This window comes from Scyliorhinus canicula, chromosome 14 (assembly GCF_902713615.1).
Source record: "Scyliorhinus canicula chromosome 14, sScyCan1.1, whole genome shotgun sequence".
In the NCBI taxonomy this organism is placed as follows: domain Eukaryota; kingdom Metazoa; phylum Chordata; class Chondrichthyes; order Carcharhiniformes; family Scyliorhinidae; genus Scyliorhinus; species Scyliorhinus canicula.
In genome coordinates this window covers 154,587,536-154,609,437 of record NC_052159.1, presented here as the reverse complement: position 1 = coordinate 154,609,437, position 21,902 = coordinate 154,587,536, and the positions used below count along the sequence as shown (strand labels likewise).

Below are 21,902 nucleotides of genomic sequence, written 5' to 3'. Positions count from 1 at the left end.
TCCACCTTCTGGATGAAGGAACTCTGCATCTCCAACCGCTGTTCCTCACTCACCTGATGAAGGAGCTGCGCTCCGAAAGCTAGTGATTCCAAACAAACCCGTTGGACTTTAACCTGGTGTTGTAAGACTTCTTGCTCTGCCCACCCCAGTCCACGCCGGCATCTCCACATCATGGCTACCATCGACACTTTTCCACCTGCACAGCACCCTCAAAATGGGCAGAAAGAGCCAAAAACCAGTCCTCAGACAGGAACCACTCACTTCATGGCCATCACCAGAAGTTCCACGGGGCTAATTTTAAGCCAACCTCCTAGGCAGCAATCCCATGGGAACGGATGGAATGCTGGGTTCACAGAATTCAATGGCGAACAACATTGAACAGGCGATAAACCCAGTGACTCATCTATCCTCTGATATTCCAGCCCGGCGGGTAAGGTTAAAATTGCACCCGCCATAAGTTATGGAACATTTAAAATGCAACAGCAGGGTTCATTCAAGTGGGCACTCATTATTCTGGTCTCTGTATATTAGTGAGTTATCTCAATTATTTAGGGAAAATCAGAATAGGGTTATTATTAGCGGAGAAATGAAAGCCTTTCTTTCCTAGGACAGGAGATCAATGTAACTGGGAACTAACTGTACTTCAAAGAGATGACATGAAAGTGTATAAATGTGCAGATGTGTTGTGAATGTCAGGACATTGCGGTTTTGTGCGTAGGTGCACATAGTGGAAAGACGTTTCATTATTCTCAGGAATGGGGACTATCAGAGTGTGTACGGGCCATGTGTTTAGCAATGCATTGAATGAGTTGAATGTCTTTATTCCCTTGTCTCAATTAGTTTTAACTTTCCATCATAACAGGACCATCGTCTACCTGTCGATTGTTTATACAATTGGACAATTGGTGATCTCAATCAGCAGCATTGCAGATATATCAGATAATGACAGTGATGGACATCCAAATAATCTAAACCTTCATGTGTGAGTACATTGAGATTGTTCAATATAAATGTACCTCTAAAAGTGGCAACATATGTTAACACAAAGTCATAAAAATTAAGCCAAGCCCTGGAGTTCATTCCTAAGGGGATAGAATTGAAAAGCAGAGAAGTCATGCCAAACTAGTCTTGAATTAGGTTAGAACCCGCCTGGAGAGCTGTACAGTCCTGGTCACCATGTTATAATAATGATATAGTGATGCCGGAGAATGTGCAAGAAAGATTTACAAGAATGATACCTGGGGCAAAATTCTCCGACCCCCAGCAGGGTCGGAGAATCGCCTGGGGCCGCCAAAAATCCCGCCCCCGCCGTGGCAGAGATTCTCCGCCACCCGGGAAGTGGCGGTGGCGGGAATCTCGCCACTCCGAGCGGAGAGGCCCCTGCGGTGATTCTCCGGCCCGGATGGGCCGAAGTCCCGCCGCTGGGAGGCCTCTCCCGCCGCCGAGGTTTGAACCACCTCTGGAACGGCGGGATCAGCGGCGCGAGCGGGCCCCGGGGTCCTGGGGGGGGGGGGCGGGGGGGGTGGGCGACCGGACCCCGGGGGGTGCCCCCACGGTGGACAGGCCTGCGATCGGGGCCCCCCCGCTCAGACTCCGGGCCAGTGCCCTGGGTGCACTATTTTCCTCCGCGGCCGCCACGGCCTCCACCATGGCGGAATCGGCTGCCGCTGACGTCACTGCCGGCGCATGCGCGGACCGGCGAAAGCCTTTCGGCCAGCCCCGCTGCCGGGGGCGCCGGTTTTTTGCGCCAGTCTTCTGGTGCCAACCGCTCCGGCGGGGGCTGGCCCCCAAAGGTGGGGAGAATTCCCCATCTTTGGGGAGGCCCGACCCCTGAGTGGTTGGCGCTACTCCCCTACTCCGGGACCCTCCGTCACGCCGGGTAGGGGAGAATGCCGCCCCTGAACAGAGAGTTCATAGAATCATAGAATTTGAGTGCAGAAAGAGGCCATTCAGCCCATCAAGTCTGCACCGGCCCTTGGAAAGAGCACCCTACTTAAGTCCACATCTCCACCCTAACCCAGTAACCCCACCTAACCTTTTTGGGCACTAAGGGCAATTTATCATGGCCAATCCACCTAACCTGCGCATCTTTGGACTGTGGGAGGAAAACCGGAGCACCCGGAGGAAACCCACGCAGACACGGGGAGAACGTGCTGACTCCGCACAGACAGTTACCCAAGTCGGGATTCGAACATGGGTCCCTGGTGCTGTGAAGCAATTGTGCTAACCACTGTGCTACCATGCCGGCCACTTTAAATTATCAGGAAAGACTGATCAGTCAGGGGTTCTTTTCAAGAGAATGGACAAGCCGAGGGGTTACCCTGTAAAATTAAGGAAGGTTTGATAAGGTTGGGGACCAAGTGCAATGTGTCCAAGTTTGCAGACGACACTAAGATGAGTGGTAAAGCAAAAAGTGCAGAGATATCGGAAGTCTGCAGAGGGATTTGGATAGGTTAAGTAAATGGGCTAGGGTCTGACAGATGGAATACAGTGTTGACAAATGTGAGGTTATCCATTTTGGTAGGAATAACAGCAAAAGGGATTATTATTTAAATGATAAAATATTAAAACACACTGCTGTGCAGAGAGACCTAGGTGTGCTAGTGCATGAGTCACAAAAAGTTGGTTTACAGGTGCAACAGGTTATTAAGAAGGCAAATGGAGTTTTGTCCTTCATTGCTAGAGGATGTTTAAGTTTGGGGAGGTTATGCTGCAATTGTATAAGGTGTTAGTGAGGTCACACCTGGAGTATTGTGATCAGTTTTGGTCTCCTTACCTGAGAAAGGATGTACTGGCACTGGAGGGTGTGCAGAGGAGATTCACTAGGTTAATCCCAGAGCTGAAGGGGTTGGATTACGAGAAGAGGTTGAGTAGACTGGGAAGATGATTGCATGAAGTATAAATATTGGCATTGACTAGTTTTGGGCTCAATGCCCTATTTCCGTCCTGTAAATCTTTCTCGGCAATGGTCCATGTACTTTTTGTTGTCAACCGCTGCTGGCTTTATGAATATTTTAGTCAGAGGCAGCACGGTGGCACAGTGGTTAGCACGGCGCTGAGGTCCCAGGTTCGATGGAATTTAGAAGGATGTGGGGGGATCGTATAGAAACATATAAAATTATGAAGGGAATAGACAGGATAGATGTGAGCAGGTTGTTTCCACTGGCGGGTGAAAGCAGAACTAGGGGGAATAGCCTCAAAATAAGGGGAAGTAGATTTAGGACTGAGTTTAGGAGGAACTTCTTCACCCAAAGGGTTGCGAATCTATGGAATTCCTTGCCCAGTGAAGCAGTTGAGGCTCCTTCATTAAACGTTTTGAAGATAAAGATAGATAGTTTTTTGAAGAATAAAGGGATTAAGGGTTATGGTGTTCGGGCCGGCAAGTGGAGCTGAGTCCACAAAAGATCAACCATGATCTCATTGAATGGTGGAGCAGGCTCGAGGGGCCAGATGGCCTACTCCTGCTCCTCGTTCTTATGTTCTTATAAGGTAGACATAGAGAATAAGTTTCACTTGTTGAGAAGACCCAAAACTAGGGGCTACAACATATATTTGTACATAGATAGTTACTCATGAATTTAATAGGCAACTCTGGAGAATTCTATTTACCCAAGAGAATGTTGCGAATGTGAAACGTGCTACTACCAGGGGAGCTGTTGATGTTTCAAGGCAGACTTTTCATCCCTCCCCATAGCAAGGTTTTTCCTGGAACAGGTCGCTAGTCAGTCGCCAGGAGAGCCACTACACATCGAGCGTGGCTTAGCAGGAGTCCCTCCCGCTCTTATCGCCCGCCATTGCCGTGTTTGGAAGGACTTTGCAGCTTGACGCACTCGGCCTGTTTGACCGCGTTATGGACGCACTGTTCTTGGCCGGTGAATCATGGGGTAGCTCTTGAACTGGACCTTCTGGCTCAGAGGCTGAGAAGCTACCCACTGCCTCACAAGACCACATGGAGGAGTTCAGGTGAAATAGCATAGGTGCATTTAACAAAAAGCTTGATAACACATTAGGGGGAAAGGAATAGAGATAATATTGATCAGGTGAGATGAAAAGGGTCAGGAAGAGGCTTGCGTGAAGTATAAATATTGGCATTGACTAGTTTTGGTCTCAGTGCCCTATTTCTGTCCTGTAAATCTTTCTCTGCAATGGTCCATGTACTTTTTTGTTGTCAGCCTCTGCTGGCTTTATGAATATTTTAGTCAGAGGCAGCACGGTGGCACAGTGGTTAGCATTGCTGCCTCACGGCGCCGAGGTCCCAGGTTCGATCCCGGCTGTGGGTCACTGTCCGTGTGGGATTTGCACATTCTCCCCGTGTTTGCGTGGGTTTCGCCCCCACAACCCAAAGATGTGCCGGGTAGGTGGATTGGCCAGGCTAAATTGCCTCTTAATTGGAAACGAAAAATGAATTGGGTACTCTAAATTTATTTCAAAAAACCAAAATGAATATTTCAGTCTCTCTTTGGTAAATTATAGCATGATGTTTAAAATAAGTTTCAACTGAGATTTCTTATCATTTCTTTAAGGTTTGAGAGTGTTTTTTTAAAAAAAATGGGCAGCACGGTAGCATGGTGGTTAGCATAAATGCTTCACAGCTCCAGGGTCCCAGGTTCGATTCCCGGCTGGGTCACTGTCTGTGTGGAGTCTGCACGTCCTCCCCGTGTGTGCGTGGGTTTCCTCCGGGTGCTCCGGTTTCCTCCCACAGTCCAAAGATGTGCGGGTTAGGTGGATTGGCCATGCTAAATTGCCCGTAGTGTCCTAATAGTAAGGTTAAGGGGAGGAGTTGTTGGGTTCCGGGTATAGGGTGGATACGTGGGTTTGAGTAGGGTGATCATTGCTCGGCACAACATCGAGGGCCGAAGGGCCTGTTCTGTGCTGTACTGTTCTATGTTCTATGTTCGATGAATACTGAGTATTTTAATCAAAATTAATGAAAAAAAAATGAAAAATGAAAATCGCTTATTGTCACGAGTAGGCTTCAGTGAAGTTACTGTGAAAAGCCCCTAGTCGCCACATTCCGGCGCCTGTCCGGGGAGGCTGGTACGGGAATCGAACCGTGCTGCTGGCCTGCTTTAAAAGCCAGCGATTTAGCCCGGTGAGCTAAACCAGCCCCAATTAATGTCTATGATGAAATCAGAAATGAGAGATTTGCCAATAATGCAAGTTAAGGATGAAAGACTTGGGGCGGAATTCTCTGTCCCGGCAGCCCTGTTTACCGCCACGGCGCGCCCCTGCCGGCAGCGGGTTTTGGCGTTTCCGCAGCCGGCCAATGGGGTTTCCCATTGTAGGCCACCCCACGCCGTCGGGAAGATGTTGTAATGTGGGTAAAACAACCATCAAATGCCTACACAGAAAGCCCCAACAAACCGCAACGGGACAATAACCAGACCATTCGGTTGGAGGATAGTTATTGGCCAGGGCAAGAGGGAGAATGCTCCTGCTCCTCTTTGAAGCAGGGCCGTGCGATCTTTTACATCCACCCGGTAGGACACACAGGACTTTGGTTCAGCGTTTCAAGCGAAAGACAGTCCCTCTGGCAGTGTTGCTGTCCATCACTGCTGCACTGGGAGTGTCTGCCTGGAATATGTTCCCAAGCCCCTGGAGTGAGTGTGGAACCCATAAGCATCCGACCCAGGAGAGAGATTTCTACCAACTGAGCCACAGAGACTACCTGATGATATTAAATGATGTCAATGTTTGTAAATTATGATATAATTCAGTCGCTCTTGTTTCCTTCAGAGCTTTGGCGATGGTTGGTCTGATTCTTATTGCTCTTGGGACTGGTGGCATCAAACCTTGTGTGTCAGCGTTTGGTGGAGACCAGTTTGAAGACAACCAGGTAAATACAGATATTAAGTTTGAAATTTATTTTTAGTGTATGTTAAATTAGCTGGAAAGAATGTTTTCCTGGAACGGATGCGTGAAGACGTTATTCAAGCCCAGAGACGTTGGTCCAGATTTTGCTGGTGTGGCCTCCCTCACAATGGCCTATTGGGGGTTAGTCCTGTTTCTTCGGCCTGCAGCTCAAAGATTGTTTTCCCTATAACCATGCAGACCTGTGAGGGTTATGGGCATCTCAGACCTCAGTGAAGAGTGGGACCAACCAATTCACACAACAAGCACGCCTTCCGGGACGTGTGGGAGGAAACCGGAGCACCTGGAGGAAACCCACGCAGACACGGGGAGAACGTGCAGTCTCCGCACAGACAGTGACCCAAGCCGGGAATCGAACCCGGGACCCTGGCGCTGTGAAGCAACAGTGCTAACCACCATGCTATGATGCCGGCCCAAGATTGACGGAGAGGGAAATTGGGTGATTCAGAGTCAAATCCAGGATAGGGAATGCGAAACAAAGAGAGGAAAAGAAACATTGAATTAGGCAAGAACATAGAACATAGAACAGTACAGCACAGAACAGGCCCTTCAGCCCTCGATGTTGTGCCGAGCAATGATCCCCTACTCAAACCCACGTATCCACCCTATACCCGTAACCCAACAACACTCCCTTAACCTTACTTATTAGGACACTACGGGCAATTTAGCATGGCCAATCCACCTAACCTGCACATCTTTGGACTGTGGGAGGAAACCGGAACACCCGAAGGAAACCCACGCACACACAGGGAGGACGTGCAGACTCCGCACAGACAGTGACCCAGCCGGGAATCGAACCTGGGACCCTGGAGCTGTGAAGCATTTATGCTAACCACAATGCTACCGTGTTGCGAGTTAAAAGAGAAAAGGGAAAGTGAGAAAACATTTAAAAATCTTAAACATTTTTAATGTATCTAATCTCTAAGAACAATTTCCAACTGTTGGAATGAGATTCCACAGTTTCAATTGTTTGCTTTCTAGGCTGGGGAGGTTGAGTGGTGTTGCAGGAACAGGAATGCCCTTGGTACGCAGTTAAGTAACTTTCTACGATGGGTTTAATGAGTAATTAGTGCACAAATACAGCAATTCCTTGAAATGTACGGGGTGGGTTGAGGGCATCTGCGAGGGCAACAGCGGAGGAGAGCTTGTGGCGGTTGACAACTCCTGGAGAATCTCATACTCACCACAAGTTCTAGGAGGATTGGCATTTCAATAATGGCGAGGTCCATTAAACTCACCATTATTTTGGGAGCAAAATCCAGGCAGCAAAATAACAATGGGAGATGCTTCAATGTCCTTGAGTTACTGAGTGAACATGAATTTCTGTAAATATCTCAAAGTATCTTGGGTTGCTTCTGCTGTTGAAGTCAATGTTCTCTTCTCTCTCTCTCCGAAGGTAAAAGAAAGGGGCAGGTTCTTCTCAATTTTCTATTTATCAATCAATGCTGGAAGTCTCATTTCTACTGTTATTACTCCCATCTTGAGAGGTAGGCAAAAGTTGGCTTCACTTGTTGAAGCCAGATTCAAAGTCAAGCCATAAATTGCAAAATTGTTGCTGGAAAAATCAAAACAAAACAATGAAAATTGTTGTTGATCATCATTTTGATTGAAAAACTGGTGTTGTTAAGCGCTAATAATTGGCAAATCAGTGCTCCTAATTTCTGTCATTTTCTACATGTAATTATTTTCTGTGTGCATTAATCGTGTCACCCAGCACAACAGGCTTATAGCCAATGGGATTAGCAGATCATAGTTTAATTTTGACGTTGGAACAGGATGCGGCCATTCAATTCTGTTGTGTTACTCAGTTCGATCATGGCTAATCTGTATCCTTACTTCACTTAACTATCTCGGTCCTCTAACCCTTTATATCCAAGTCTAAGAAAAATCTAACAATATTAGTTTTGAAATTTTCCCAGTTGACCCCAAGAATCAAAAGTATTTTTGGGGGAGTAAAGCGCTTCAGATATCCACTATGCATTGTGTAAAGATGTGCTTAACTCCAGATTGTCCTGGCTCTAATTTTAAGATTGTGCCTCTTTGTTCCAGACAGTTCTGCCCCCCCCCCCCCCCCCCCCCCCACCCCCGCCAACCCCCACCTGAGGAAATTGATTCTCTCTGCCGACCGTATCAGATTATAATCATCTCAAATATCTCAATCAAAATCTCATAATCAAAGACCCCTCCCACCCGGCTTACTCACTCTTCCAACTTCTTCCATCGGGAGGGAGATACAGAAGTCTGAGAACATGCACAAGCAGATTCAAAAACAGCTTCTACCCCACTGTTACCAGACTCCTAAACGACCCTCTTATTGACTGACCTGATTAATACGACACGCCTGCATGCTTCACACGATGCCGGTGTCTATGTATTTACCTTGTGTACCTTGTGTTGCCCTATTATGTATTTTCTTTTATTTTATTTTATTCCCATGTACTTAATGATCTGTTGAGCTGCTCGCAGAAAAATACTTTTCACTGTACCTCGGTACACGTGACAATAAACAAATCCAATCCAATTCAATTGGAACACTGCTTGATCTTCTTTACTCAAGGGAATACAAATTTTGTCAGTGCAACCTGTACTCATAATTTATCCATTAAGCTCCAGTATCGTACTGGTAAATTTGCACTGCACCCCCTCCAGGTGGAGATCCCGGCCTGAACATAGTTACTTCGGATGGCCTCGCCCCCAAGCTTTGTGCAGCCGTAACTTAACTTCCACCACCTTGTACTCCAGCTCCCTTGATATAAAGCCAACATTCCATTAGATAAGAACATTACAACATAGAACATTTTATGGCACAGGAAGAGGCCATTCAGCCCATCATGTCAGACTCGCTAAAAAGAGTTATCTGACCTCTTCCCACTTTCCAGCTCAGGATCCATAGTCCTGTAGATCAAAACACTTCAAGTGTATATCCAAGTACCTTTTAAAAAAAATAAATTTAGAGTGCGCAGTCATTTTTCTTCCAAATAAGGGGTAATTTAGCGTAACCAATTCACCTAACCAGCTCATCTTTAGGTTGGGGGGGGGGGGGGGGGGGGTCAAACCCACGCAGGCACGGGGAGAATGTGCAAATTCCACATGGACAGGGACCCAGGGCCAGGATTCAAACCCTGGTCCTCAGCGCCACAGTCCCAGTGCTAACCACTGCACCATGTGCTGCCCCCCCCCCCTCCCCTCCCCCCCAGTACCTTTTTAAATGCAAGGAGTATTTCTACCTCTTCCACATTTTTAGGCTGCAGATTTCCACCACCCTCTGGGTAAAAAATATTCTCCTTAAACTGCCCTCTAAGCATTCTACCAATTACCTTGAACCCACCTCTCCTGACCTGTCTGCCAATGGAAATTGGTCCTTCGCTCAGCCTCCTCGGCTCCAAGGAAAACAGTCGTGGTCTGTCCAGTCTTTCCTCATAATTAAAATTCTCCAGTCTTGCCAACATCCCCTCTTACTCTCCTCTCTGGCATGGCCATATCCTTCTTCTAACGTAGTGACCAGAACTATACGTAGGACTCTAGCTGCACTCATGTTTTATACGTCGGGTATAACCACCCCCCCCCCCCCCCCCCCCCCCCCCCCCCCCCCGCTGTATTATTCTATGGCCTGGCTAATAAAGAAATGTATCCTGTGTACCTTCTTGGAAGCTTCATCTGCCTGCCCTGTGACTTTCAGGGATCTGTGGACATGCACTCCAAGGTCTCACTGTCCCTCTCCATTTCCCAGCATCTGTCCATTTATTATATATTCCCCTCCCCTCATTTGACATCCCCGAATTCATTCCCTCACACCTCCCTGGATTGAATTCCATTTCCCATTTTCCTGCCCATCTTCACCGTTCCACTGATATCTTCCTTCAATCTCTGACTTTCTTGCTCATTATCGAGATTTCAGTTAAATTTGATATCGTCTGTAAACTTGGCAATCGTGACCTCTATAGGTTACGTCCTTACGACCATTTTCAGGCCATTTTCATTGTTCTTTCCCTCTGACCCTGATTACTTTACGTGTTTTAGGTCTACAATGTGGTCGGGTGCCCCAAGCATGTTACCCTGTGGCCTTTGGAGTTCCAGGAGCCTTAATGGCAGTTGCTTTACGTAAGTCTTATAAAAGCTCCCTTCTCTGGAAACAGATAGTTTACATGATCTGTATGATGTGGAATATGGATTAACTACCAGGTGCTCTTACAGTCCATCTTTTGGGGATGGCAGAGGTGGTGCTCACCAGTGACACCTGCAGGAAATCATGGGCACACGGCCTAACATTTTCCCGCCTATTCATTCCTATGAATGGAAAATGATGTGTTGCGCATGCCATGGGTTGTCCACCCTCCAGATTACCCTGAAGTCTCCAGGAATTGCAGATTAATCTCCTGAAATAAAACCCCAGGAAAAGAATCATGGCGCATTCAAAAAGAAAGGCCCGTTTTCTTTTTCGCTGTCTTTGAATCCGCTCATTCAGGATTTCAGAACGGACACAGCACAGAAGGGGATCATGCACTCCATCATGCCTGTGCCAACCCTTGGAGATTTAGGATTGCCAACCCTCCAGATTGGCCTGGAGTCACCAGGAATTGAAGATCCGGACACTGCTGCGTGAGATCCTGGAGAAAAAAAAAATCATTGGGACATTTTTAAAAAATCGCTTTAAACATTTTTCTTCAAACCTTTCTCTTCACCAGACATAAAATTATTGAAAATGGGAGGGGAAAAAGGCTGTTTGGCTGACAGTCAAGTGTCATCCAATTGGATAGTTTGCTTTCCATTTGGTGTAGGAACGCAGTGGAACACAAAGATGGACGTGTTGGCCGATTAATAGCCGGAAAATGGGGGACAAGTGTGATAAAACCTCCAGGACTACAATCACGGTTGACAACCCTATTGCAATAGCTATCCAGTTAATCCGACCACCCCGCATACAAATATTTTGGGTCGGTTTGGTGGGGGGACCACAGAGGGCTGTTTGATCGGTTGGTGTGTCCGTGAGGATTAGTCAATGTAGAACCCCGAGGAGATACCCATTCAGAGCTGGAAACCATGTGCGATTTCCCAATACACATTCTTGGTAAAGTAAGATTCCACGGACTGGGAGCAATGAGGGATGTATACATTTAATCTTAAACCATCCAAAGTAATTATTATCCAATAACCATGTCATTTATATATTTCAGTTGTATTTATTGGAGGAAGTCCTTTGTACAAGAAGTCTACTCCCCAGGGGAATATTATGCTTAAAGTGTCCAAGTGTATTGGGGTAAGTGATGGAATTAAAGTTTGTTACAACTGAGAGATCACACCAGTGTGGAACAGCTGGGAAGGATACGGGTGGTTACAGATTTAGTTTCTCCCGAGGTTTTCGTAGCAAAATTATTTTTTAAATCATTCACTGGATGGGAGTGCTCACAGACGTGGTTGAAAATGATTGTCCTTAATTGCTGGGACATTGAAGGGGACAGTTAAGAATGAACTGTATTGCTGTGCGTCACATATGGACCAGCCTGAGAAAGGACAATGTGAACCAACTTTATTTTTTAAGACAAGTTGTATAATCACTCTTAACAAGAGCAGTTTTTATAACCCCAAATTTATTTACTTAAACTGAATTTTAAATCCTCAGCTAACATGGTGGGATTTCAACTCTTTTGATCATTGGTATTGAGTTACTAATGCGGCACAAATCACTGTACCACCATCCTCTTTTAATAGCAATTGTACAAGTAGACTGGATCTCTTAGGAACCAAATCCTGCATCCTTGCAATTTGTGTGTGAGATATAATTCCCAAAGACATCATATCTGCCTTATTTACACACTTTCCATTTCCTCGGTTTGTACATTGAGTCTCAAATGCCTGAGATTTCTCAATAACTGACTGACTGCTGGTTGCTCATTAACTTGTAAACGTTCAGGTAGTTATTTATCAATGCCGGTGTCTGGTATTGTAGAGGTCAAAATATAGAAAAGCTCCAGTGTTGTATGCCACCCAGTGGGACGCTCCGGAACTCATCTGGTCTAGGTTATTGTATGAAAGGTCATTCGCTATGCCCATCCAGCATATCTAATAGTGGCCCACCTCAAAAGGAACATAAGAATTAAATAGAACTTTGGTAACGTGGCGATATGCCTGTAAGCAATATTGTAGGCGGCTGGCAGTGCGACCTTCAACCAGCAGGTGACGGTACAGACCTACCATGCGGTCTCCAGACAAGGGTTATGTGACAGGGCACTCAGATATAAGTGTGAGCACATTTGGTGATCGGCAGATGGTTATGAGATGTACAAGTGGACAGATGTGCACCAGGGGTACTTCCAGGGGGGTACAAAGAAACTCCATGATAACTTGCTCTGTAACAGATCGCTGTCTTACCAGGTGTGATTTAATAAAGATCCTGGTTTGGACAAGTCACAAGTCATCTGGGAGATTCCTTGCCTGACATTGAAAACCAAACCCAACAGGTAGCACAGACTTTATTGCTGAAAAAGGAGACATGCTGTCGAAGCTTTTCGTCTTGGACTCATCAGGACAGAATCACAAGAATACCAACTCTCAAAGGGAGCAACAATTTGTACTGCATGAGAAGCGGATGCTAATTGGTTGGCAAGTGATAAGATGCATCACCATGGCGAATGCACCAGGCAGTAATTAACTGCCAAGCATTTCTTTAAATGCAAACCAGGCAGGCTGACCTGCCTGCACGTCCTCCCCTGTGTGTGTGGGTTTCCTCCGGGTGCTCCGGTTTCCTCCCACAGTCCAAAGATGTGCGGGTTAGGTGGATTGGCCATGCTAAATTGCCCGTAGTGTCCTAATAAAAGTAAGGTTAAGGGGGGGGGGGTTGTTGGGTTACGGGTATAGGGTGGATACGTGGGCTTGAGTAGGGTGATCATGGCTCGGCACAACATTGAGGGCTGAAGGGCCTGTTCTGTGCTGTACTGTTCTATGTTCTATTGTCAATAATATTCACAAATTATTGGTTTATTTTCAACAGTTCGCTATCAAAAACAGATTCAGGCATCGTAGTCAGCAGTATCCCAAACGAGAGCATTTTATGGACTGGGCTACAGAGAAATATGACGTGAGTTTGTAGGTTGGGCTTTTCTTCTGATATAGTTTCTTCTATCATACTATCATGCCTGTGCCAGATCTTTGAAAGAGCTAGTGATTAGTACAATGTTCTTCCCCTACAGCCCAACAAATTTTTCCCCCTCCAAGTATTTATTCAATTCCTTTCCAAACATTCCTATCAAATCTGCTTCCACAGTCCTTTCAAGCAGCGTGTTCTACTTTGGGGGGCAAAGTGGTGGGCAACAGAAAGGGGGACTGACCGAGGTTGGATGACAGACGTCACAGAGTAGCTGCAGACAAGCTACTGTAAACCTGTGAGGGTGGCACAAATTAGGTGAGCATGACATACGTTTCGAGTCTGGATGACTCTTTGTCAAAGCTACAGGGTCGCCCACACTCGAAAGGCTAGCTCCAGTCTCTCTCTCCACAGAGGCTGTCAGACCTGCAGAGATTGTCCAGCATTTTCCATTTTTGTTTCAGATTCCAGCAGCTGTGGTCATTTGCTTTTAGGTTTGACCATCACCCTCTGCCTCCCGCCACTCAGTCAATTTTGGATCCAATTTGCCAAAATGCCCAGTCTCCCATGTGTGCCACCTTGTCAGAAGCCTTACTGCAGTCCATATAGCCTACTTCAACTGCACTACCCTCATCTCCACAACGAGTCACCTCCTCGAAAAACTCAATCAAATCTTGAAGACGTGGGGCGCGATTCTCCGCTGCCCACGACAGGTCAGAGAATAGCGGGAGGGCGTCCCCGACATTTTTCATGCCCTCCCGCTATTCTCCCCCCTCCCCTCCCTCCCCCGCCACGGCCGCCCCACGACACGAATCGCTGCTCGCCGTTTTTTACAGCGAACAGCAATTCTCCCCAGGCCGATGGGCCGAGTTCCCAGGCCTTTACGGCCGTTTTTACGGCAGCAAACACACCTGCTTGCTGCCGTCGTAAAAACGGCCGCAACATGCCCGTTCTGGGCAACCAGGGCCCCGATTGGCATGGCAGTACCACGGCCATGCCAAGGGGGGCATGGGCCCGCGATCGGTGGGCACCGATCGCGGGCAGTGCGTCTGTAACGGACGCACTCTTTCTCCCTCCGCCGCCCCGCAGGATCGGGCGGCCGAGGGAGATGACGGCCCCGCGCATGCGCGGGTTGGAGCCGTCCAATCCGCGCATGCGCGGCTGACGTTATTGTGCGCGTCAGCCGGCGTGACGCTTGGCGCGCAGACTTAGCGACGGTCGCTAAGGCCGCGATGCCATGCTTCACGGGGCCCCGCTGCTAGCCCCGCCTGGGGGGGAGAATCGGGTCCCGGGAGGGGGCGTGGAGGCTGGCGTGAAACACGGCCAGTTTCACGGCAGCCTTTACGACTCGCCGCATTTGCGGAGAATCACGCCCGTGATCTCCCTTTGGACAAAGCCATGATAACTATCCTGGATTAATCCATGCCTCCCCAAGTGGACCTTAATTCTGTCCCTCAGAATTTGTTCCAATAGTTTCCCTACTGCTGAGGTTAGACTCACTGGCCTGTAATTTCCTGGTTTATCTCCACCACCTTTCGTGAACAATGGTACCACTTTAGCTGTCCTCCAGTCCTCTGGCACCTTTCCTGTGACTCTCCTTAGTTTGAACGCCTTTTTCAACCTTCTCTTATTTTTATCTGCTCCATGGAGAACAGCCCCAGCTTCTCTCATCTCTTCTCCCTTTAGTAAACGTCCTCCGCACCCTCTCCAAGGCCATGATGTCGTTCCTTATGTGCAAATTAGCACAATGTTTAAGCTGAGATTTAATAACCATGCAGGCTGATGTTTTTAATAATTGCATTCATCACATATGTCATATGATATTTTTATTCTGCTAAATTTGAGGGGGTAAGATGTTGAAACTCAGAGGGCAGTCATGGTAAGCATGTGACCAGTTGTATAAGACATGGGCAAACTCAATGATGGATGTGACATGCAAGCTGTTCTTCTTTGTAAGCTGGAGTATTGCACTTGAAACCAGTGGGTTTAGCTTGCTCGTTAAGGCTGTGTTCAGCGTTGGCTCTTGCTTATGGTGAGGGGTTTGATGCCACCCAAGCCAGACAATCAACAGCCAAGTCTTATCGCATCTTGGGAAATACACGGATCAGATAGGAAGCAATTTGCCTCGATCTTATGCTTCTTTTCTTTCTCAACTGGTTTAGGAACATTTGATTGCACAGGTCAAGATGGTGCTGAAAGTATTATTTCTGTATCTCCCACTGCCCATGTTCTGGGCTTTATTTGATCAACAGGTAAGAAATAAGCATCGCCTACTTTAGGTTACCTGTGAAAAGTAACATTTTGAGCAGTTGATAGAAAGCAAACTGAAGCAAAGGTTATCTGTTTCATTATTTACTTCTTGTACCAATTTTCTTCCCCTCAAACCTGAAGTTGTGGACTCTTAGCTGAGGAATGGGTCGATGGGAAAGGAAACCTTTGATTGCATTCCTTCTAAAGATCAGCTGATCCTAACTCTAACCAAATCCTGTTGACCGATTACCCTCTGCTTGCTGGCCTGTATTGGATCCTGGTCCAACAAGACCTCAAAACATTCTATAAAACCTTTCTCATCTGCCTTAATATCGCCTATGTGGCTAGATTTCAAATTCAGTTTGATGATCACTCCTGTGAAATACCATGGGATGCTTTATTGTATAAATTATTGTATGGTGGTGTATAAATGCAGGTTGTTGTGGCTATATTGTGTTGAAGATAACATGGTGTACGAAATGGGAGAGGGTGAAACATCAGGGGTCCATTCTTAGAGATTTACATTACACAAACTCTCCAATGCAGAAGCTCTTTTTGGTTGGAGAGTGGGGGCAGGGTCCTGTAAAATCCATCTCTATAATTCTTGCACTTCATTGTAAATTCTTTGTAATTTGTTTCTTTTCCTCCAGTTGGTGGCCTATAGACTACACTGAGCAATGCATTTACAACTCTCTTGTTACTTATCTCTAACCAAATAGACTCTATCCGTGCCCCACTCTGGGGCAACCTTTCTCCTTTCCTACTTTTCCTAGTTCAGGAATATTTAACACCCAGGGCCGCCCTTCTTTGAGCCAGGTTTCTGTTTTAGCAACAGCATCATAGTTCCACACGGCAGTGTGTGCCTGGAACTCAACTACCTTATTTACCCCATGCATTCCACGCACATAAATATACCAGCAACCCTAATTTAATCTTTATTACTTTTTCCCTTGCTCTGAATCCATCTAATAACTCACTATTCCCTGCTGTAGAGTTCTCTGTGTCTCACAGTATTGTGTGCCCCTTAGTATTCTTCTCTGATATTCTGTCCTTCTCCTTAGAGTTAGTTTGAACCCTCGCCAATAACACTGGCAAATTGCCTCGCAAGGAACTGAGGTCCAGCTCTTTCTCAATGCAACTTGTCCAGCCTGTATAGGTCTTATCTTCCCAAGAAGGGGACCCAATGTCCCAGGAATCTAAAGACCTACCTCCTGCACCATCTTTCTAGCCTGCTTTATCCTCCTACTTGGGCATGGTACTGGGAGCAATCCAGAGAATACTATTTTTGAGGTCCTTCTTGCTAATTTCCTAGCTAGCTCTCTAGAGTTTGACTGCAGCAACATATCCTTCTTTCTGCCGATGGCGCTGGCACCAATGTGGACCGTGGCTATTGACTGTTCACCCTCCTCCCATCAGTTGCCCTGCATCCAATCAGTGACATCCTTGACCCTGGTACTGAAGGAGCATCACGCCATCCAGGATTCACCTCTGAGGCTGCGGAAACAGAGCCACGAGATGTCCCCTCCACTGAGGAGGGAAAAAGGGATCTCGGTTTAGGATTACACCTGCTGGATGATATACCTTTGAGAGCCCCGCACACCCTCAGTCCTGCACTGGGTGTGAATATTTGTGCTCAAGGGTGTGTGTTTGATTTAACTTATTCATTTACAAACTATTGTTAAGCAGTTCTGTCTTTAACAATTGTGGATTTTCTTACAGGGGTCAAGGTGGACCTTCCAAGCTACCAGAATGGATGGAAATTTTGTAAGACATTAATTAAAAACTTCAGCATTATGAATCTTCCATTTCACTTTTTTTAACTGGACTGAGACCTATTATTAAATACTTACTTTTCTTTAGGGAGGTCTCGACATTCAGCCTGATCAGATGCAGGTATGTCATTTAACGTGTCAAATCATCTCTCATGATGAATTCTGTGCCCAGTAGCTGATTCTCTTGACACACAATCCAATTCCTTTCGTCATTCTGATCTTTGTACAGACAGTCAACCCAATCCTGATTCTGATATTGGTGCCTGTCGTTGATGTTATTGTTTATCCACTGATCGCTAAATGCAAATTCAACTTTACGTAAGTATAGCAATCTGGCAAACAGATACTCCTTTCAGAATTATGGGATGGCACCGACCCACTTAAGCCCTCACTTCCACCCTATTTCCGTAACCCAATAACCCCTCCTAACCTTTTTTGGTCTCTAAGGGCAAAACCTGCACATCTTTGGACTGTGGGAGGAAACAGGGGCACCAGGAGGAAACCCACGCAGATACGGGCAGACTCCGCACAGACAGTGATCCAGCGGGGAATCGAACCTAGGACCCTGGCGCTGTGAAGCCACACCCTTTTGCTACCGTGCAGCCCGTTTCACTTCACGTTTGGTGACTGTGACTTCCGCTGTCGAGGGTCAACCTTCTTTCCAAATCCCTACATGGCCTCACCCCCTCTCCATCTCTGTAACATCATCCAGCCCAACGACCCTCCGAGATCTTTGCGCACTGCCAATTCCGGCCTTTGTCTCGAGCATTCCCAATTTTAATCGCTCCACCATTGGTGGCTGTGCCTCTAGCCGACTGGGCCCGAATCCCTCCCTAAACCTCCCTGCCTCTACATCTCTACCTCCTCCTTTAAGACACTCAGAAGAAATCACAATTAACACTTCGTCTCATGGACCCTTCTTCGGAACCGAAAGGAGGGAGATTCTTAGAGCAAAAGAAACTGCAATAAAAAGTAACAACTTTAGGAACAAATTATAAAATCCATAGAGTTCTCTACAGTGTAAAAGGAGGCCATTCTGCCCATCGAGTCTGCACCCACCCTCTGAAAGAGCACCCTACCTTGGCCCACTCCGCCCACCCAATCCCCATAACCCCACCTAACCTTTAGGCACTAAGGGGCAATTTAGCGTGGCCAATCCCCCTAACCTGCACACCTTTGGACTGCGGGAGGAAACCGGAGCACCGGAGGAAACCCACGAAGGGAGAAAATGCAAACTTGACACAGACAGTCACCCGAGGCTGGAATCGAACCCGGCTCCCTAGCGCTGTGAGGCAGCAGTGCTAACCGCTGTGCCGCCCTAAACAGATGAGCTGGTGTGAGGGGGAATGCTTTGCATTGAGGCAATACATATGTGGAATATTAGGAAAAAAGGGAAAAAAAGGAAGGGTTGAAGATGGAGGAGAAAGGTCAAAATCTAAAGTTGCCGAACTTGACTTTGAGTCCAGCCCCCAGGGCTGCAATGTGCCCGGCTGCTCCTCCAGCTGCTCCTCCAGCTGCTCCTCCAGCTGGTGTTGGGCTTCACTGTAGCATTGTTGGGTAGTCAGTGTTGTGATGTCGGAAACACCATTATGGACAATGTTTCCATTGCTGTAAAATTTGATGTAGCTGCGTACCTGCAGATTTCATACCTGTAGTTTCTTTATGCTCCTTTCAGACCCCTGAGAAAGATGGCAGTCGGGATGTTTATTGCAGCTTTAGCATTTATTGCTGCTGCTTTGGTTCAAATGGAAATCGATGTGAGTACCATAGTTACAATGGTGACGTTGAGAATGAGGCGTGACTGCAGTTAACCGTGTTTCATAGATTATCATAGAATTTACAGTGCAGAAAGAGGCCATTCGGCCCATCAAGTCTGCACCGGCTCTTGGAAAGAGCACCCTACCCAAGGTCAACACCTCCACCCTATCCCCATAACCCAGTAACCCCACCCAACACTAGGGGTAATTTTGGACCCTAAGGGGAATTTATCATGGCCAATCCACCTAACCTGCACATCTGTGGACTGTGGGAGGAAACCGGAGCACCCGGAGGAAACCCACGCAGACACGGGGAGGATGTGCAGACTCCGCACAGACAGTGACCCAAGCCGGGAATCGAACCTGGGACCCTGGAGCTGTGAAGCGATTGTGCTACCCACAATGCTACTGTGGTACCGTGTTGGGCTGGTTCAAGTTCGTTTCAGACTCAGAGTAACAAGGGGCCGATGAAACTCTCTCTACAATCTCAGGAGCAACTTTGGAGCAGATGTGCCCAAGAGTCTCAGCCTCCAAGTCTCTTGAGCCCAGTTACTCCTGTCTCTTCACCAATGAACCAACACCCTTTGTATCGATTCATAACCCTGAATTTTGGCCATTTCCTTTGTGCAGTTATTTCCTTCTCTTGTGGGAGCATACGGTTCTAATGTGGCAAAAATGGGATTGGATCAAAGATGAGCAAAGCACAAGGGGCTGGATTCTCCGATTTTGGGGCTATGTTCGCCCATGCCGGCGTGGGAACGGTATCAGAAAAAATGGCGTAAAACGTCCACCGATTTCCCCGTACTGGTGGGGGGGCTGACAGGACGGCAGCGTAGAGCACCCGGCTCTAGCTGCCGATACAGCCCAGAGAATTGCTGGGTCCGTGGCCGCGCACGCCGGCAGTGTACCGTGGTTGCGCCGTGCTACGTGGCGGAAGCCGCTCGCGGACATGACCCGTGAAATAGTGCCCCCCCCTTTGGCCGGTTCGCGTGCCCCGGACCCTCCCCCACAGTGATAATGTCCCTCCCCCCCTCCCCGCGGATAGGCTCTCCCCCCGACTGTGGTAGCGCTGGACTGAGTCCCCAGCCACCATGCCGAGTTCCCAATGGATGGGACCACACGCGACCGATGCTATCGGGAACTCGGCGGGTTGGTGGCGGAGCTTCCGGGGCTGGGCCTCAGGCAAAGTCGTGAGGCTGTTGATACAGTGCACAGCGTACTCCTAGAGTACCCCTAGAGTACGCTGATTTGGAGGGTGGAGCATCACGACAGCGGCACCGTCCCCGATTTGGTCAGGAACTCTGAACGCAATTTCGCCGTCTGCAGAATCCAGCCTAAGAGCACCCTTTACGCAATTAATTTTCTCCCCCTTCCCCTCAGAAACAATCTCCCTATCACAATCCACATTTTCTACTTATTCTGTGTAAAGCTACGAATCCCAGTCAAATAAAATCCTTGGGATTACAGCACAGGAGGGAGCCATTCTGCCTTTGCAGGATGTTCAATTGGGAACATCGCTTCTACAAATCAAGGAAAAGTCTTTATACACCTCCAGTCACCTCCAGTCATGCACAGAGTCCTCGATCCTTGGCACCAGGCCCGACTTACTTCTTGAACACAGACAGTGCACAATTTCAAAAGGAATTTGGATGGGTACTTGAGGGGGAAAGGGGTTTGCAGGATTTCGGGGATAGAGCGGGGCAATAGGTCTGACTGGATTGTTCTACAGGGAGAGCTAGCAATGACCTCCTTCTGTCTCCGAATGAAGTTAAGAACGATCATTTTGAAATTTGCAACAGAGACCTTCACAGCTCGGTGACTAGTGCCGACCACATTGTGACACCGTAAAGGGAAGTTTTCCTTTTAGCCACTAAAGCATTGAAAAAAAAAAAAAAAAAAACCCGATTGCATCCTACTGATGGAATTGATGTTGTATAGTTCACTGTAAATATGGTGGTCTCAATTTCCATTAGGGTAAAGCTGTATGTTGCTTTGCTGCATTATCTGTCTTTTTTGTTGCAGAAAACTCTTCCGGTCTTCCCTACCGGTGAGCAGGGCCAAATTAAAATCATCAATGTTGGCAAGTCACCTGTTAACGTAGCACTTGGCGGAGTTTCCCCATCTCATTTACTGCCACCATCCGAGGTACGTAGTATTGGCGAAGCACCTTTCAACAATCACACTTCGGTTTGACATGCAACAATATGTGTTACTCAGCTCCTTTAGGAAACACGATCGTCACACCAGCTCCCAAATGTTTCACAAAATAAATGTTGACATGAATGCAATCGTTCACGGACCACCGCAGCGTAGAAGCAGGCCATTTGGCCCAGTGGACCTGTGATAGCTCATTCAATCTCTGCTTCCTCTTCTCTGCTCCAAGGAGAACAATCCCAGCTTTTAAATAAATTCACAATATTTTAGATTCACGCACAATAGACGGAGGCCATTTGGCCTATGCCACGCTGGTTCTTTGAAAAGCTGTCCAATCAGTTTCACTCTTATTGCGATGTTGAGGTTTTCTAAAGCTGAGTGCCAGATAGAACTTCCAGGCATGTTGAGGACAGAATAGTACATCAACAAGTTAAAAAGCGGGGAGAGGGGAAAAAAAAGATTTGTGTATCACCTTTAATGACCTCAGCAAGTCCCAAAACATGACACAGCCAATGAAGTACTGCTAAAGAGTTGTCATTGTTGTAATGCAAGAAAAACAGCAGCCAATTTGCACACAGGAAGCTCCTGTCAAAGTGCAATGTGATAACAACCAGGTCACCCGCTGCAGTGATGTTGCACGAGGGACAAGCGTTGACCAGGACACAAGGGAGAGATCTTCTGCTCTTCACGTTAGTGTTATGCAATCTTTTCAAACCACTTGAGATGGCAGACAAGGTCTCAGTTCACGTGTCATTCTGAAATACAGCACCTCTGATAGTGCAGCACTCCTCAGTACAAGATTTATGTTCTCAAGAGTCTGGAGTGAGATTCAAACCCACTTGACCTTTTCTAAGCCACATATGGAGCTACATTTATGGAGCTGTGTACCTTGGCGGGGACCCTCCAGGTGAAGGTGTTTCCAGGAATGGATTTGTTTATTGGAATGGATTTGTTTATTGTCACGTGTACCGAGGTACCGTGAAAAGTATTTTTCTGCAAGCAGCTCAACAGATCATT

At 47.2% G+C, this 21,902-nt stretch overlaps 1 protein-coding gene across 3 annotated transcripts in view; it reads left to right on the top strand.

Annotated features, from left to right (window-relative positions):
* Positions 1-21,902, top strand: part of LOC119977484 (solute carrier family 15 member 1-like) — a 51,723-nt gene that overhangs the window by 12,673 nt on the left and 17,148 nt on the right. For all 3 annotated transcript variants that reach the window (XM_038818468.1, XM_038818467.1, XM_038818469.1), the window contains 12 exons: positions 863-982; positions 5,737-5,836; positions 7,268-7,358; positions 9,892-9,972; positions 11,046-11,128; positions 12,860-12,946; positions 15,115-15,204; positions 16,922-16,966; positions 17,063-17,095; positions 17,204-17,292; positions 18,650-18,731; positions 20,754-20,876. In XM_038818468.1, coding sequence (XP_038674396.1) covers positions 863-982; positions 5,737-5,836; positions 7,268-7,358; positions 9,892-9,972; positions 11,046-11,128; positions 12,860-12,946; positions 15,115-15,204; positions 16,922-16,966; positions 17,063-17,095; positions 17,204-17,292; positions 18,650-18,731; positions 20,754-20,876 — 1,024 coding nt within the window. The remainder of the gene's footprint in view (positions 1-862; positions 983-5,736; positions 5,837-7,267; positions 7,359-9,891; positions 9,973-11,045; positions 11,129-12,859; positions 12,947-15,114; positions 15,205-16,921; positions 16,967-17,062; positions 17,096-17,203; positions 17,293-18,649; positions 18,732-20,753; positions 20,877-21,902) is intronic.